Source organism: Stegodyphus dumicola, chromosome 9 (genome assembly GCF_044657685.1).
Source record: "Stegodyphus dumicola isolate Sdum_Otavi_A_Nest chromosome 9, ASM4465768v1".
NCBI lineage: Eukaryota > Metazoa > Arthropoda > Arachnida > Araneae > Eresidae > Stegodyphus > Stegodyphus dumicola.
This window is the reverse complement of record NC_140776.1, coordinates 54,843,484-54,859,864: the sequence shown is the minus strand read 5'-3', so window position 1 is coordinate 54,859,864 and position 16,381 is coordinate 54,843,484. Positions and strand designations below refer to the sequence as shown.

General features: G+C 30.8%; 2 protein-coding genes across 3 annotated transcripts in view; one reads left to right on the top strand and one right to left on the bottom strand.

The window, feature by feature from the left end:
• The window catches only part of shn (zinc finger protein schnurri), a 184,700-nt gene that overhangs the window by 52,198 nt on the left and 116,121 nt on the right, over positions 1-16,381 (bottom strand). The window lies entirely within an intron of this gene.
• On the top strand, positions 9,369-12,335 carry LOC146995347 (uncharacterized). The gene is made up of 2 exons (XM_085824521.1): positions 9,369-9,628; positions 10,131-12,335. The coding sequence occupies exons 1-2, from the start codon at positions 9,476-9,478 to the stop codon at positions 11,613-11,615; spliced, it is 1,638 nt and encodes a 545-aa protein (XP_085680647.1). The 5' UTR covers positions 9,369-9,475; the 3' UTR covers positions 11,616-12,335.

Below are 16,381 nucleotides of genomic sequence, written 5' to 3'. Positions count from 1 at the left end.
CGGACGGTCTCCCGGGGTGTTCTCGAAGAAAATTGGGTTGGAACTGCAGTTTATGTATACAGCCTGTAGTACCTGTATTGCTGATATGCTCTTTCACTTCTTAAAGTTGAAATTCTATAATCGACATGCTTGTTTTAAGTTTCAGTGTATGTTCATTCACAAAAAAGAAGCTCCGTAAAAAGTGTTCTTTTGGTTTCCATCATGGCGAAAGAACGACCAAATAAAAGCCTAAAAGCCTAGAAGAACTTGACTATCTCAGACACAAATAAGTTTTTCATTCAACATCCTTGGCATGTATGTGAGTTAATCTCATTTCTTAAGACATTTTATTAGGATGACTGAGTATTTCCTTCAAGTAACTTTTGAATTAGCTCCGATCAACAGTGAGTCAAGCAAAAATAAAGCAGAAGATATGAACTAGCGATGATTCATATCGCAATACATCACAATTGGTTTCTCCGTAAAAATGACTTCACGCCTAACTAACCAGATATCACTAGTTGAGATAAAATATCACAATATGATAAGAAGATGAATTCGAAGTTACCTCCCGCAAATTCGATCAAAGGTCCAGGCAATAAGTTGATGTATGAAATCAAAGTACATGTAAAGATTATTATGGCCCAATTCTTTTCCTTTATTTACTGCTCGATTGTTTATTTTCAACCTACTGCATAGAAAAACTAAAATAAAACAATAAAAACTAAGGAAAAAAGTACCACTTCCTCAAGCAAACTGCAGTTCTAACAAAAAGATAATAAACGCTATCTTAACGTTACAAAATTCCCACCTTCAGCATGGCATTCCTGAAAAGAGCAAAGTATGATATTTCTACGTAATGATTATATTTACTCTTTCGTAATGAATTACTCCATCCTATTAAAAATATGCGAAATAGCACTGCATTTTTTACGACTCATCATCAACACTTGAGATCAGAAATCTGTAAAAATTAACGTGAGTGAACTAATTTACAGAATTTATTCTTTGCATGAAAACAAAACATTCCTTAATATATACATCCAACAGCTGCTGTATCGTAGAATAAAAACATGCTGATATTTTATGGGCTTGATATCACTAGCACGATTTTTATTTAAAGATAAATTAGAATTTAATTTTTGCCCTCCTTGGAGAGAAAATATCATATTCCTGACGCCAATAAATTATTTACAAAAATAGTAGTAAGCGGTAGAGCAGAAGGAGCGTAAATTATGACTAACAGTTAAGTTACTCTCAGGTAGCATTATCCTCAGTGTTGTATTTTAATGCAGTTACCATTTTACATATATATGAATGAAAAAGATAAGAAAGTGTGAAACCTGGATTAACGTTACTGTTGTTAGTGAAGATTAAATCGCGGATTGAAGAAAAAGGCCGTTGATCAAATTCCATATTTTCCTTTCCTCTAACCTAAGAGCTTTTGTTTTGCAACGTGCAACCCTAACAACGCTCGAAAATAAAAGTAGGATACGAAATGTTGCTTATCTTCAATTAAATAATCCAATAGAAATAACTACATTGAGCAAAATGTGCATCGCTCTGGATTACATGAATCAACGCTTTTATGGCAGAAGAATTTCCGACGAGCTTGGCATGATAGGCGAAGAAGGATCTCGCCAAACACCTCCGAAGATGAGAGGGGTATTGTCATGACGTCCAGCTTCGCAGAATCTGAATCCCTGAACACCTTTTTGAGTTCCTGAAGAACAATGTGTACAAGAATAATCAATAAATTGAGAAAAAATTTTTAAAGTTACTCGGGAGAGCATCGCTGAAGAAACACTGACTGATACAATGAACAATCAACATTTCCAAAGTTTGTGGGTTTTTTGTTTATTTATTTTGTTTTGTTTATTTATTATATTCTGCGCTATTAGACACCAAAAGGAACGGGAGGGATGCCCCGCGGACATTTTTTAGGGAAACGGTCTTGTATCCACGTTATACACATGGGAAAAAACACGAAAATGCCCATGCAGCCAGCCCGTTTGCCCAAACGGAACCAAGGGTTGAATTACCAGTGTTCAGCAGCTTGCAGAAGAATCACATACGGAAAATGTGACAAGAATTTGTAGAGGGGTGAAGGAATCACTAATCTAAAAATACTAACAAATGCTAGTATTTTATTTACTGGAAAAAACAGAAGTTCACTTTTCTAATATTAGGATAAAATTACAAATAAATAGAAAACAAACAAAATGTACAGAATTTATGTTATTTCAATTATGCTGTCTTCCAAAAAAACCCTTACTTGTTAGTACATCATCTTGGGGGAAAAAATCGCATTTTTTAATAAATTGAAATGATAATGAATAATTAGAAAACGATAATAAAAAGCTGGATTTCATTAATAGATTTATTTCGAGGCTGGATTTCATTAATAAATTTATTTCGAGGCTGGATTTCTTGTGTCCCTTCTGTGTTGTATTTTATATGTGTTGGGTACTGCTCAGTTATGATTACAAGTTGTACACAAACATCGTTTATTCTACATTACTCATCTACTATTCTATATTACAGTTATGGTTAAACATAATAATAGATACAGTTACAGTTACATATATAACATCTCCCTTTTTTATAAAAAATAATAATAGTAGTAAAATTAAACATATTCTTTTAAATAATAAGGTTTCTTAACAGTCCTACCAGATCGAGTGACGTAGTTATGTCCATTTGAAAAATTTGATGATACTATACCTCTTTTGCTATTTGGTGACACAACACTTCTGTTAGATTTTGAAGGACTTACAGGCACATCTAAATTTGAAGTGCTCCTATTATTTTCATGTATCTCGGGCTCATCTATAACTTCATTCTCATAGTTGTTTTGTATTGCAAACTCTTCCTGATTAGTTCCTTTAAAAAGGTCTCTTCTGTTCCTTTCTACAATTCTTCCATCTGTTCTTATAATCCTATATGAACGTGGTCTTTCTGCTTCTTCTATAATTTTCCCTCTTTCATTTAGTTTTTTCCCTTTCTCTTTTATGTAAACATGATCTCCTGTTTTCAGTCGTTTTAATGGTCTTGCATTCCTATCATAATAACTTTTTTGTAAGATTTGTCTCTTCAGTAAATGTTGTTTATGGTCTTCATATCGTTTAGCTTGGACAAAATTCTCTTTTATAGGCATCAATCCATTTACTTTTCTTCCAAACATCAATTCTGAAGGTGACTTAATTTCATCTGAAATAGGAGAGTTACGATATTCCAGTAAAACTAAATATGGATCCTTGTTGTCAACTACAGCTTTTTCTAACATTCGCTTGACAGTTTGAATATGTCTTTCAACCATTCCATTAGACTGTGGGTATTTTGGACTTGAAGTTCTGGTTTCAAAATTCCATCTTCTTGCAAAATCTTTATATTTCCTGCAATTATATTGTGGACCATTATCCGAATATACTATTTTCGGAATACCATGTCTTGCAAAAATTGATTTCAATTGCTTTATCACTGCTACACTTGACAAATCTTCCAAATGTCCAATTTCAACATATTTGCTAAAATAATCTATAACTATTAGATAATCCCTTCCTTGAAAGTAAAAGAGGTCTGTTCCCAATACTTCCCATGGACCATTAGGTATTTCTTTAGATATCATTGGTTCTTTAGTATTAGCTTTTTGTAAACTTAAACATGTCTGACAATTCAGTACCAAATCTTCAATTTCTTTGGACATTCCTGGCCAATATAATATTTCTCTTGCTTTGATCTTGCATTTTACTACTCCTAAATGACCATAATGAATTCTGCTTAACATATCTTTTCGTAAACTTCTTGGTACAACAACACAGGAATTTTTAAATATTAATCCATTTGCTTCTGATAGTTCTTCTCTGAAGTTAAAATATGGTTTTGCCAGTTCTGGAACCATACATTTTTCATCTGGCCATCCAGTTTTAATTAATTTTCTTAAAACTTGTAGTTCTTCATCTTTTTCTGTTTCCAGTTGAAAAACTTCCATTTTACCATTAGACATTGGTATACATTCTACAACTAATCCAACATGAGCTTCTATTTCTCCTTCAAAGAAATCAGATCCTTTATCAGTGAATGATCTTGATAATGCATCCGCTATAAAAAGTTCTTTTCCTGGTTTATATTTTATCTCAAACTGATATGGCTGTAATCTTATACGCATTCTTTGTAGTCTTACAGGGCATTTATTTAATGGCTTTTTAAAAATTGATTCCAGTGGTTTATGATCACTTTCCACAGTAATATTTTTTCCAAATATATACTGGTGAAATTTCTCACACGCAAATACAATAGCTAATGTTTCCTTTTCAATTTGAGCATAATTCTTCTGTGTACCTGTTAATGCCTTAGATGCATATGCCACTGGTAAATTATTCTGCAGTAAGACTGCTCCTAGTCCTTCTTGAGATGCATCTACAGATAAAACTACTGGCATGTTTATATCATAATACTGTAAAACTGGTTTATTTACCAAGACATCTTTTAGTCTTCTAAATGCTTTTTCATGTGTTGCATTCCAGTTCCAGATAACTTGTTTTTTCAACAAATCTCTTAAACATGATGTCAATTCTGATACATTAGGTATAAATCTAGAAACATATGTAATCATTCCTAGGAAAGTTTCTAATTCTTTCACATTTTTTGGTGGTTTTATATCTAGAATAGCCTTAATTTTGTCTTCATCTGGTTTTAAACCATCTTTAGAAAATATATGTCCCATATATTTCACTTCATTCAGCCCAAATTTACATTTATTTAAATTAAATTTAACATTCTTTTCTCTGGCTCTGTCCAACAACTTCTTTAATCTTGAATCATGTTCTTTTTTATCTTTACCCCAAACTAATAAGTCATCTATATATATTTGAACTCCTTCTAAATCACTAAAAATTTCAGAAAAACTTCTGTGGAAAACTTCTGGTGATGAACTCAGTCCATATGGCAACCTTAAAAAACAATATCTACCAAACGGAGTGTTAAATGTAGTAAATTCACAACTTGAATCTGACAGTTTAATTTGCCAAAATGCTTTGTTTGCATCTAAAATACTAAAGACCTTTGCATTTGTCATTTGAGATGAAATTTCTTCAAAGGTTGGTATGTGATAATGTTCTCTCAGTATATTTTGGTTAAGGTGCTGAGGATCTAAACACACTCTTAAATTTCCATCCTTTTTCCTTACTACCATTAATGAATTCACGAATTCTGTTGGTTCGTTAACTTTCTTTATAATACCATCTTTTTCCATTCTTGCTAATTCCTTTTTTAATGGATTTAATAAGCTAAGTGGAATTTTCCTACAGGGTTCTATTTTACCAACAGCTCCTGGTTTTAATTTAATATGATATGTATATCCAGTTAAATTCCCAGTTCCTTTAAACAAATCTTGATATCCTTTTAAAAGTTCTGGTAACTTTTCATTAGAATCAGGATTTACTGTACAAATCCTTTGTATTAGGTTTAATTTTTGCAATGTAGGTAACCCTAAAATAGCTGGAACATTTTTATCACATGCTACGACTTGAAATTCTATTTCATCCTTGTTCCCTTTTGATGTTTCACATAATAATTTACATTTTCCAACTACATCAATTGTAGTACCATTGTAATTATTTAAAGTGACTTTTGATTTAGTCAAACATTTCTCTCTTAAATTTAATTGTTTAAATTTAGGCAATGGTAGCACATTACACTGAGCTCCAGTATCCAACTTAACAAATAAATATTTAGATATGTTTACTTTTAGTTTTTCAAACCATTCGGTTTTATTTTTAGAAAATGGATTTATATCTTCTACTGACCCTAAAATATATTCATTACCATTATTATGTAACTCATGCTCTAAATTATTCTGTACAACATTAACATTTTTAAAAGTGCACATTTTAGAAAAGTGATTTTTCTTTTTACAGTACAAGCAAATCTTATTATAAGCAGGACAGTTGTATAACTTATGAAAAGTTCCACATTTTCTACATGGTTTTGGATTATTGTACTTATTTCCTTGATAGTTTGAAGAAGATTTAGTACTTTGTTTTACATGATAGTCTTTCTTACAAGGCTGACTTTTTTCTTCTGAAGGTCGAAATTTATTACGTTTGATAGCTTCTATTTTATTTTCTTCAGTTAAAGTTTTCAGCTGAAGTTCTGCTAATTCAGAAGCTTTACACATTTTAATACATTTCTCCAATGTTAACTGATCTTCCCTTAATAATCTGTCTTTGAGATTTTTATTTAGAATTCCACTTACTATTCTATCCCTTATTAAACTATCTTTTAATTCTGCAAATCCACAGTTGCTACTTAATTTCTTTAAATCGGTTAAGAAATCATCAAACGATTCACCTACATGTTGTGTTCGACAGAAAAATATATGTCTATCAACACTTTCGTTTGCTTTCGGTATGCAAAAATGTTCGAAAGCTTCAATTACTTTGTCAACATCCTTCTTATCTTCTTCACTTAAATTAAAAGTATTAAATTTTTCAAGTGCTTCTTCACCAATTATATGCAATAAAATAGCTACTTTAATTTCAGGTGATTTAGTAATACCACCAGACGCTAACATATAAATTTGGAATTTTTGTTTCCATTTCTTCCAATTTTCGCTTAAATTTCCTTCGAAACTTAGATTACTTGGTGGCTTTAATCCATCCATATTTAATTTAGGACATTAAATAGTTTATATATACGTATTTTTAGCCACTTCCAATAAAAATAAACAACTCACTTACCAGCGATATAAGTTTCGATTTCACAGTAAACAACTTCCCATGATGTTTTTGTTTAGAACATCTTTACCGAGGCTGCATGGTTCTTGAAAAAAGATTTTCTTTTTTTAATCAACGACGGGCTGCGCCATGTGTTGTATTTTATATGTGTTGGGTACTGCTCAGTTATGATTACAAGTTGTACACAAACATCGTTTATTCTACATTACTCATCTACTATTCTATATTACAGTTATGGTTAAACATAATAATAGATACAGTTACAGTTACATATATAACACCTTCTTCCTGATTCTTCAATCATATGGCTATTTTTGTTGTTCTGTCATGAATACCTTAAACGATAGATACTTTCAAAGCTGCTGCTATCAATCACATCAGGGGGGGGGGGCCCAAGAGCGATGCGCAGTGCAGGGAGAAAGTTAAGCCACATACGCATGACGTCATGTGGGTGACAGCGTTAGTTCTTGGCGTTTGTTTACTTTCGTTGCATTAACAGTTTGATTTGATTTGTGTTGTTAATTTGCTATTATACCTAGGCGGAAGTGGCAAATTGTGCTATAGCGTTGTGTCAGAATTATACACGTTAATACGTTTTTTAGCGGAAAACACTCTTTACAACCAGATAAAATAACTATTTTTTTAATGAAGTTATGTAGTTTTCATACATAACTGTGATGTAATTTTACATTTATTTTTCATTTTACTCCTAATTTACATTTAAATTGAAAAATTTCTCATTTTAAATCATTTTTTATCATAATCTTCATTTTGTGTATGAGACTTACATCGTAGTGAGATATTTAAACTCAGTGTCATGTTTACCAATACTGAGTACCTGAATGATTAGTTAATAAATTCGCGTATCCAACTTCATTCACATGTTTTGGTTACTTTCTTTACATCCCAAACGTAATTCTATGTATTGAAGCAGCGTCTGGGTTAAGCTTTGCGAACTAAGTAAACTGATACATGCCTCACCGTGAGGAAAGAACAATTTCTCGACCACACTATGATGCAAACATCGAATGAGTGAGTGACATATTTCCTTCAGTGTTGTTTAACTGATGCATACAGGTATGTGTGATGTAATTTAATTGATATAACCTACACATGCTTGAACCTGAAGGAAAAGAAATCTGTGTATAATGCTACAATACAAATAGCGAAAGAGTAAGTAAGATATTCTGTTCAGTGTTATTTAACTGCTGCATATGTTTTAATTTTGATTCCATATAACTTGTTTTTAATTATAAGAGAAAGAAAAATACTTCAATATTGAACGCATATTTCGAGTATAACAAAAGTATTTTAAGAAACAACCTGATAAAAATACATTAGTAATTAAAAATATTTAATTTATGTACAGGCTGAATTGAAATTAAGATGTGGTGGTGTATTTAATTATGGCAAAGCACACTAGGGCTATCTGCGTTGTGATGCCTTCGTGGAGGACTTTCTCAGGGAAACTGGCTCGTATACACGTTACACATGAGGAAAACCACGAAAACACCCATGCAGCCAGCCCGTTCGCGGGATTCGAACCGAACTACCAGTGTTCAGCGACTTTACCGCTTGGCCGCTGGTGGGCCGACACTAAGATGTAGGGCAAGTTTATTATTATTATTATTATTATTGTGCGTATATGTGTAAGAAAATGTATTTTAATTGTTCCATTTTTAATGTATGGAAGGAAGAACAGGATGCCAATATCGAAGATTATTTACTGTAGCAAATAATCACGTCAGGATAAATGTTATATAGAAATCTTGGGAGTGAAGGGATTATAAGAGTACTTTTAGATTATACTGAAAATATACGCACTTCTGCTAAAATATGAAGTGAATCAGTATGAAGTGCATTTTCACTTTAAAAAGAATGTGATAAGTATACTATTTAAAAGTATAATGACGGATATTAAGACATTTGTAGAATTTTATGGTATTTAAATATGAATTTGTTAAGTCAAATCTCTTTATATATATTTTTGCTTGAGATTAGTAATTTAAACTGAAAATCACGATCATATATTTCTCATGGAATGTCAAAGTTCATTTGTATTAAAAAAAGTGCATGAGCAATGAAAATAAATAGAATAATACTTTTTGATTATGTTTTTGCCATGGTCTTAGCAGTTATGCCATCATGCGTTCTGTTCAACAAGATTTATTTAGTGCAAACAATACTACGAAAATATATTGAAAAATACCTTGTTTTACAATATTTATTTCCCTTAATTAACTTAAATAACGTTTTTCATTTTCTAATGCTTTCCTTTACGAAAAGAATTTAATGTTTACAATTATTTTCAGCATTCGTACGAATTCTGTGCATAAAATAAACATTTTCTTTAACAAAATACTTAATCGGAAAGTATATACCCGGTATTTCCGGTGTATCTACCACATATAAAATGATCATTTTGCTTTAGTTTACATTTTTTCCATTACCAAAATCATGTAGCAGACGCGTCGGCCGATGCGTCTTGTCTCCCGGGTGACGTCACTACCAGCAACCAATGGCACGCTTTTTCCGTTCCTGGCCTAACCCAACGTGCAGAACCGTCACCACCGGAAAAACAAGGCCTCCCTTCTGCTGCGAGTGACGTCAGTCAGCCAGGGACTAGTAGGCATAACAAACCGTCACCGCTCCTTTCAGCAGTAACGTCAACGTGCAAGCATGCTTGTAGTTTTAGCGGGAAATTTCTATATTTCATAAAACATTTAATAATATTTCATTTGTTAATAATCTGTTGAAGGATGGTTTATACTTGTTGTGTTCCTAACTGCAGAGGAAACTATCCAAACACTGAAAAAGTACAGATGTTTTCTATACCCAAATCGGATTCGTTGCGCAGAAAATGGCTCCGTGCAATTCACCGGCAGAATTTCATCCCATCAAATCATTCTAAGGTACGTACAATCAATTTTTTAAACTTATGATTTATTTCGCGATCAAAAATTAGGCCTTATTGTTGCTTTTTTTATACTAATTAAACTTCTATATATGATATTGTTGTTATAAACTTAATTTGAATTCTATAAAATCTGAAATTAATTATCCTGATACATAAATCAACAAATAATACAGTTCGTCATTAATTCTAAAGCATTTAAATCTGTAATGAAATTTAGTGAGATATTATTTAAAGTACAATATTTAAGTTAATATTAGGTAAGCAAAAACTTTCTAGAATATCAGCTGAATTTCAGTATACATACACATCATTCCAGTACATAATGTGTAGAGTATGTCTTGAAGTACTAGGTAGATGAATTTTAGCTAGTATTTTTCAGGTTCCAAAATTTATTTCTGAATGGAAATCTGTATTTTCATTTTACATTTAAATTATTTGTAAGATTTTTCTTATGAATCTACAATGATACTCAATACTGAATTTTTCATTCTTTTTAGGTTTGTGAGAAACATTTTGTCGAATCAGATATTGAAAGAACAGTCGAACATTTTGATGAGAAAAAAGGAACTTCAATAAAAATTAATTTAATTCGTCCAAGGCTTCGAAAGGATGCTGTACCTTCACAGCTGCCTGGCTGTCCAAAATATTTATCAGGTAAATCTTCAACATCAAGAGAAAGTGCCGATGATAGAAGAGTTCGAATTGATAGAAACAATATACAGAGTGCTCTTGCTGCAAGCATAACCAGTAAAGAAATTTACGACAGAAAAAAATGTTTTTACTCGTTTAGTGAATTTTTATCGTGCATAAAGTCTGAGAATGTTCCTGATGCTTGGACAGTTATTTTCAAAGACGGTAAAGTTGTTTTTCTTATTATTGATACTGAGTCTGTACCGATTATTGAAGCTTCAGTATTAGTGGCAGAAAATTTAATGTGTCATGTTTTTATCGGTAAATCAGAATTAAAAATAATAGATAACGAAGTGTTTCCTAAAGTAATAAATAATATAAATAGCTTGTTTGAAGTTTTAGACTTTGTATTGAATATTTCTAAACCACAAAATGAAAATTTATTTTCCAATGTTATAAAAACAGCTATTACTCTATTGAAAACTGTTAAGACTGATGATAGTGATAAACAACAAACTGTTGAATTCATCATCGATTCTGTTCATATCTTTAAAAGTATAAGAAATAACTGGTTGAATCAAAAAAATTGTGAACAAGCATTTTATTATTCTGATTTTGATGATTTTGAGAAATTACCATTATCCACTGCCTCATTTAAATCACTAAAACAGCTTTATGAAATTGAGTCAAATTCTTTAGTAAAATATGCATATGGATTATCCTTAAAATCCCTCAACCCATCAAACTTGGAGAGACAAAATGTCAAACTTGTTAACAGTATTTTTAACAATTATGTTATTGTTGCTCTTTCTACCATTGGCAAGGAGAATAATATTTTAAATTATGCTAGTACTGCAAGTTTCATAGAACTAATTTATAACTGGTGGAATATTGTCAATGTTAAAACACCTTTGAAAGGTCAGAGGCTAAATGATCCATTGCAAATGCCAATATTGCCTAATAATTCTTTGAATGAAAAGTTTTTAAAAAGATTTCTGTTATTGTTAGATGTTTGGAAAGCTAATGCTCCCACAACTGGGACCTTTACAAAAGAAACGCATTTAGCTGTTTTTCACACCACACATGGGTTATTAGAATTATCTAAGTATTGTTTTCATGAGTTAGGATTTAAATATTTTCTTGCAGGAAAGATACAGACAGATGCATTAGAAGAGCGATTTAGTAAATATCGCATGCTTGCTGGATCTCAATACCTAATATCAGTAAGACAAATTTTTGAAAGTGAATCAAAATTAAGAATGCAAAATTTTCAACCTTTATCTCTGAGATCAGTAGCACGTGGGAACATTTTAATCGACTGTATTGGAGAAGACTGTGTTACATACACATGATAACTCAAATGTTTTAGACTTATGCTCAGAGTTCAATATTAATATTTCTGAAAATGATTTTCAAAATGTGTTACCAGTCTTAACATATATATCCGGTTATTGCTCATATATGGCTGCAAAAACACTCAGATGTAATTCCTGCTTTAAATTAATTGTCCTTGACAAAAATCTAAAATCAAGTGCAAATTATAATTTTATACGAAATTTAGACAGAAATGAATTACTCTTCCCCTCAACAGATGTTGTTACTGCAGTAACTTATAATTATGTCGTAATACAAAAATTATTAAGCGAAGAAAATGAAAAAAAGTTTTTGAAGCAAAATAATCAAAGAAATATTGTTGTTGAATTATCGTCTACTATTATTGATGAATGTGATTTTTTCTTAGTCGATGAAACTTGTGATAATGGCCATTCTAATGACACTTTATTAAATATAATTTTAAGAACATCTACAAATTGTTTTTTAAAAAATTATTGTACTAAAAAAAATGATCACATGCCTGTAACAAAAAAGCGAAAACTGCAAACTGTGAAACTTAATGCTAATTAAATTTTCCATAAAAAACCATTTTCTTTGTTAATGGCTTTTTTTAAATGAGTATATATTATTGCAAATATCAGTTATGAATTCATTCTATATTACATGTACATAAAGTGCATTTATTATTCATTGCTCTGAGAAGCTGCAGTGCATTAAATAAAATATTATTAAAATTTTGTGTATTGTTTTTTTAACTTATTTTAATAATTAATACATTTATTAGCTTTTTCTCCATTCAATTTCTGTTCAGCTGGTTTCAAAATAATCAATTTTTTTTACTGCTTTCAGTAGAATCAGTTTTATATGCTATGTTCTGTACACATGAATAATGCACAAAATTTTACTTGCCCTTTTAAATTATTTTATGAAAAGCCTAATAATTCCTGTAAATGTTTATCAATGCTAAAAACAACAAAATTCTTAATAGATTTGTTAACAAATCTTTTATGACCAGTGTTAAAACTTATAAATTTAATGTGGAAACAGTTTGATAATAATTAAAATGCAAAGGACATTTTAAATACCCAAAATTTTCAAAGATCATAAACGCAAGGAAATTGAACATAATTTCTCCTAGTTGCATAACTTGAAAACTGACTTATAAATGCTTTTATATTGTAGTATATCATTACACCATCACTAGCTTTTTCTAGGTTCTCTTGTTTTTGCTCAATTGGTTTCAACAGAATTAATTTTATATGCTGTGTCAAATTCTGTAGACAAATGAAAGTGCATAAATGTCACTTGCCATTACATTTCATATACTGCTAACCTAATTTAACTTACATTTCATATGCTAGACAATAACTTATAAATGCTTTGACACTATTAGATTCTAATTATTAGTTCTTTCTGAATTCAATATAATTAATTTTATATGGTATGCTATGTAAATAAACAACACAAGATACATCACCTTCTATTATTATTTCAAATATTGTTTATCTCATGTAGCTTAAACTTATATGGTAGAGAATAATTTAAGCATCCTCATGCATTATAATATACCACTACTTCATTTATTAGCTTTTGCTGAATTAAGTTTTTTGTTTAATTGGTTTCAAAAGTAATAAATGCCGTACACAAACATTATTTTTCACGTTACTGCCTAAAAACTTGTTACTTTAGTTATTCTATATAGCAGTGTCAATAAAATATTAAGTGTAAATAATATACATCAAAGCTTATATTTATTAAATTTTATACAGCTTCTAATTTTCATTACATCATTTTGAATATGTTTTAATATTTAAGAAAAATGTTGTAATTAAATCAATAAAATATATTTTTGCTATTCTGTATAATATTTCATGTAAGAAAATGATTAAATTTTAGTCAGAAAAAATATAGCTAATTAAATATCTGAGTTTTCCATATCATCACCACCATAATGTAAAACTTACATTAGATGATCTATTGCTTGCAGATTTTTCTTGTTATGATTATGTCTAAGGACATGAACTTGTTTCATCTATATGCATATTTTGATTTAGATTTAACCATAGATTTTAAACATACAGCAAGCAAACTTCGTTACGGCGCTAATATAAACAAAGTTGAAAGCAGATGTTCTTGTCATTCAAGGGAAAAATAATGTACATATTGTCGTTCTTACAGTAAAAGCAAAATGAATTTGTTGGCTAACATGGTGGGAAAATGTATGGAAACCATTATGTGTCAGTCTTTTAAATGCCCTTTGAAATATTCATGCATACAGCGAAAATTCACCTGAACTTAAATTTTTTGAAGAATTTTATTTACTTACATTATTTTTTATTTTGGGGAATAAAAAATGAAATTTCTAATTTTTGAAGAAAATTCGCGCTGCCTAGAAGCTGCGAGCCCGTTTATTCCTTTACCCGCTACTAGTGACGTCACGATCGCAGTGACGAGGCCTTGTTTTTCCGGTGGTGACGGCAGAACCACTAACCCACGAAGGCACGCTAGGAAAGCGGGAGAAATACTTTATAATAAAGTGACCACATTTTCATTGAGACAAAGCGTGACAAATGGAATGAAATGAGAATTATAATTTAGCTATGAAAGCAGTTTTATTATATACATTCATATACTTGTCTATAAATATACAAAAATATATTTATTATTAACTGTTGGTAACTATAAATATATTTGTAAAAAACAATAATTCGAATATTGTTTTTAATTAATTTAATATTTTATTAAAAAGACTAAGATTTTCTTTCACGGTGATATTTTTTATCCGAGTAAATACTTTGCAATAGATTCGGATCATTCATTAAAATGTCGTGAAATTTCTCACATGAATTGGTCAAATTATATTTTAGGCTTAATGCAGATTTTAAAGTTTTAATGTTCAACTGCGGTTTTTTTTTTTTTTTTTTTTTTTTTTTCCCCTTCCCCAATTGTCCGTATTTATTGATACTAGAAAAAACACGTTCTGTTGCTGCATTTGTTCCTGGAAGGAAGAGCGTGTGTTCTACAATTTTCAAAATATTTTCGTAGGGAATATTATTCTGTTTAAAATGAAGGAATAACTTCGTCAATTTTTTGTCTGTTTCCACATTTGCAGACAACCAACAATTAATTTTTTTATCAGTAACGTATCTTTCTACCAATGACACCTCATCAAAAAAGATCATTTTCGCAAATATTATTTTTCGCAAAATGGTTACTAATACATTAAAAAGATGTTTCCACATATTCCCATAAAATCTCCTTTTTTAATGTCACCTAATGAAAGTTCTTAATATCCTCGAATTGAACTGTCCATTCTTCAAGATATTCCAAGCAGTTATTATAAAAATTTCTGACTTCTTTCAGAAAATCAGGTCGTTTAATATGGCACCTTGTTCTTCCAACCTAGTGATGTCCTTTCGGATAACTAAAGGAACGTAATTGTTATCAATTCTCGTAATTTTGTTTTTAAGTTATTGAGTTCATTTGACACTTCCGTAGTTGAAATTTTGTCCGATTCAATAACTTTCACAGCATTGTGAAATAATGTAGCTTGGTTGTGGATGAACTGGATACAAATTTGTGATGTGTCATTTTTCAAAAAAACCGCTGCGATATTCTTGGACATTTATCTTGTGATAAAAAGTATGATTTTAATGGTTCGTATATTTTAAAAATATTTTCTACAGCTGGTAAAAGAGCAAGCCATCGTGTTTTGCTGTAACTAATAATTCTTTTATATTCGATTTCTCCGCTTTCACAAAAATCCTTCACACTTTTGACACGTACAGTATATATATATAAAAATACAAATAAATTTTTGCAATAATATTTTCAACATCCACTGGAAGTAAGTCAGATGCTGTTTGAATATTATTGTGTAGAATGTGCGCTGCACAACCTACTCGAATAACTTTTTGGTTCAAACGTTCGTTAAGTTTCGTAAAAACGTTATTGATGCCTCTCCTATCTTTTCCACCAAAATTTGCGTTAGTGTCAACAATTGAGGCAATAATTTTATTGTTCAAATTATTCTTTTTTAAAATACTACTTATTGAATCAAAAATTATTTGTGAAGTTTTACTCGGCAGCTGCCCAGACGGTATAGTGGTTAGGGGAGCCTGACTGCGATACTGAAGGGCCTGGGTTCGAATCCCGGAGAAGGCAACTGTCCGTGCCTTCATAGGAAGCAATAGTGTCCCACCTATTAAGAGTCTCCATAATAAAGAGGCCCCCACATCTGGCCTTAGTATAGATTAATAGACTCTGTTACAAAATTGTAACTGTTCACAATCTGCCATTGGCGGAAAAAAAAAAGTTTCACCCGGCAATGAAAAAAAGGCTAATATTCTAATTTTAATTCCTGTTTCTGGATCAAAAAGTCTAACAACTGTGGGAAATAATTTTTTTAAATCTTTGTGGGTGGAAGCATCATAATATATGGATATAAATGTGCATTTAATCTAATTCTTTCTGCAATTGTGAAAACGAATATGAGGAAAAAAACATTACAAATAATTGCTTCGGTTTTTGTCCTTGCATGTGCAATTTTTTGTCGTACAATGTTTTGATCATTTGCGATGTACAGTGATCTGAAACTTGATTGTGGTTTATGGTGTGAAAACAAATAGCCTTCAGATAATGCTAACTATTCATCCGTTAACAATACATATTCCTTGACGAGACGTAACGACAATGATCGAACACCACCGAGTTAATCTAACTCTAAACTAAAGTAGGCGTTAAATCGCCTACTTTAGTTTACTCTGCATGCATTTTGTGCGTT

Coding starts and splice junctions, on each gene's coding strand:
- LOC146995347 (XM_085824521.1), top strand. CDS start 9,476: ATGGTTTATACTTGTTGTGTTCCTAACTGCAGAGGAAACTATCCAAAC. Junction 9,629..10,130: donor TCCCATCAAATCATTCTAAG/GTACGTACAATC, acceptor CATTCTTTTTAG/GTTTGTGAGAAACATTTTGT.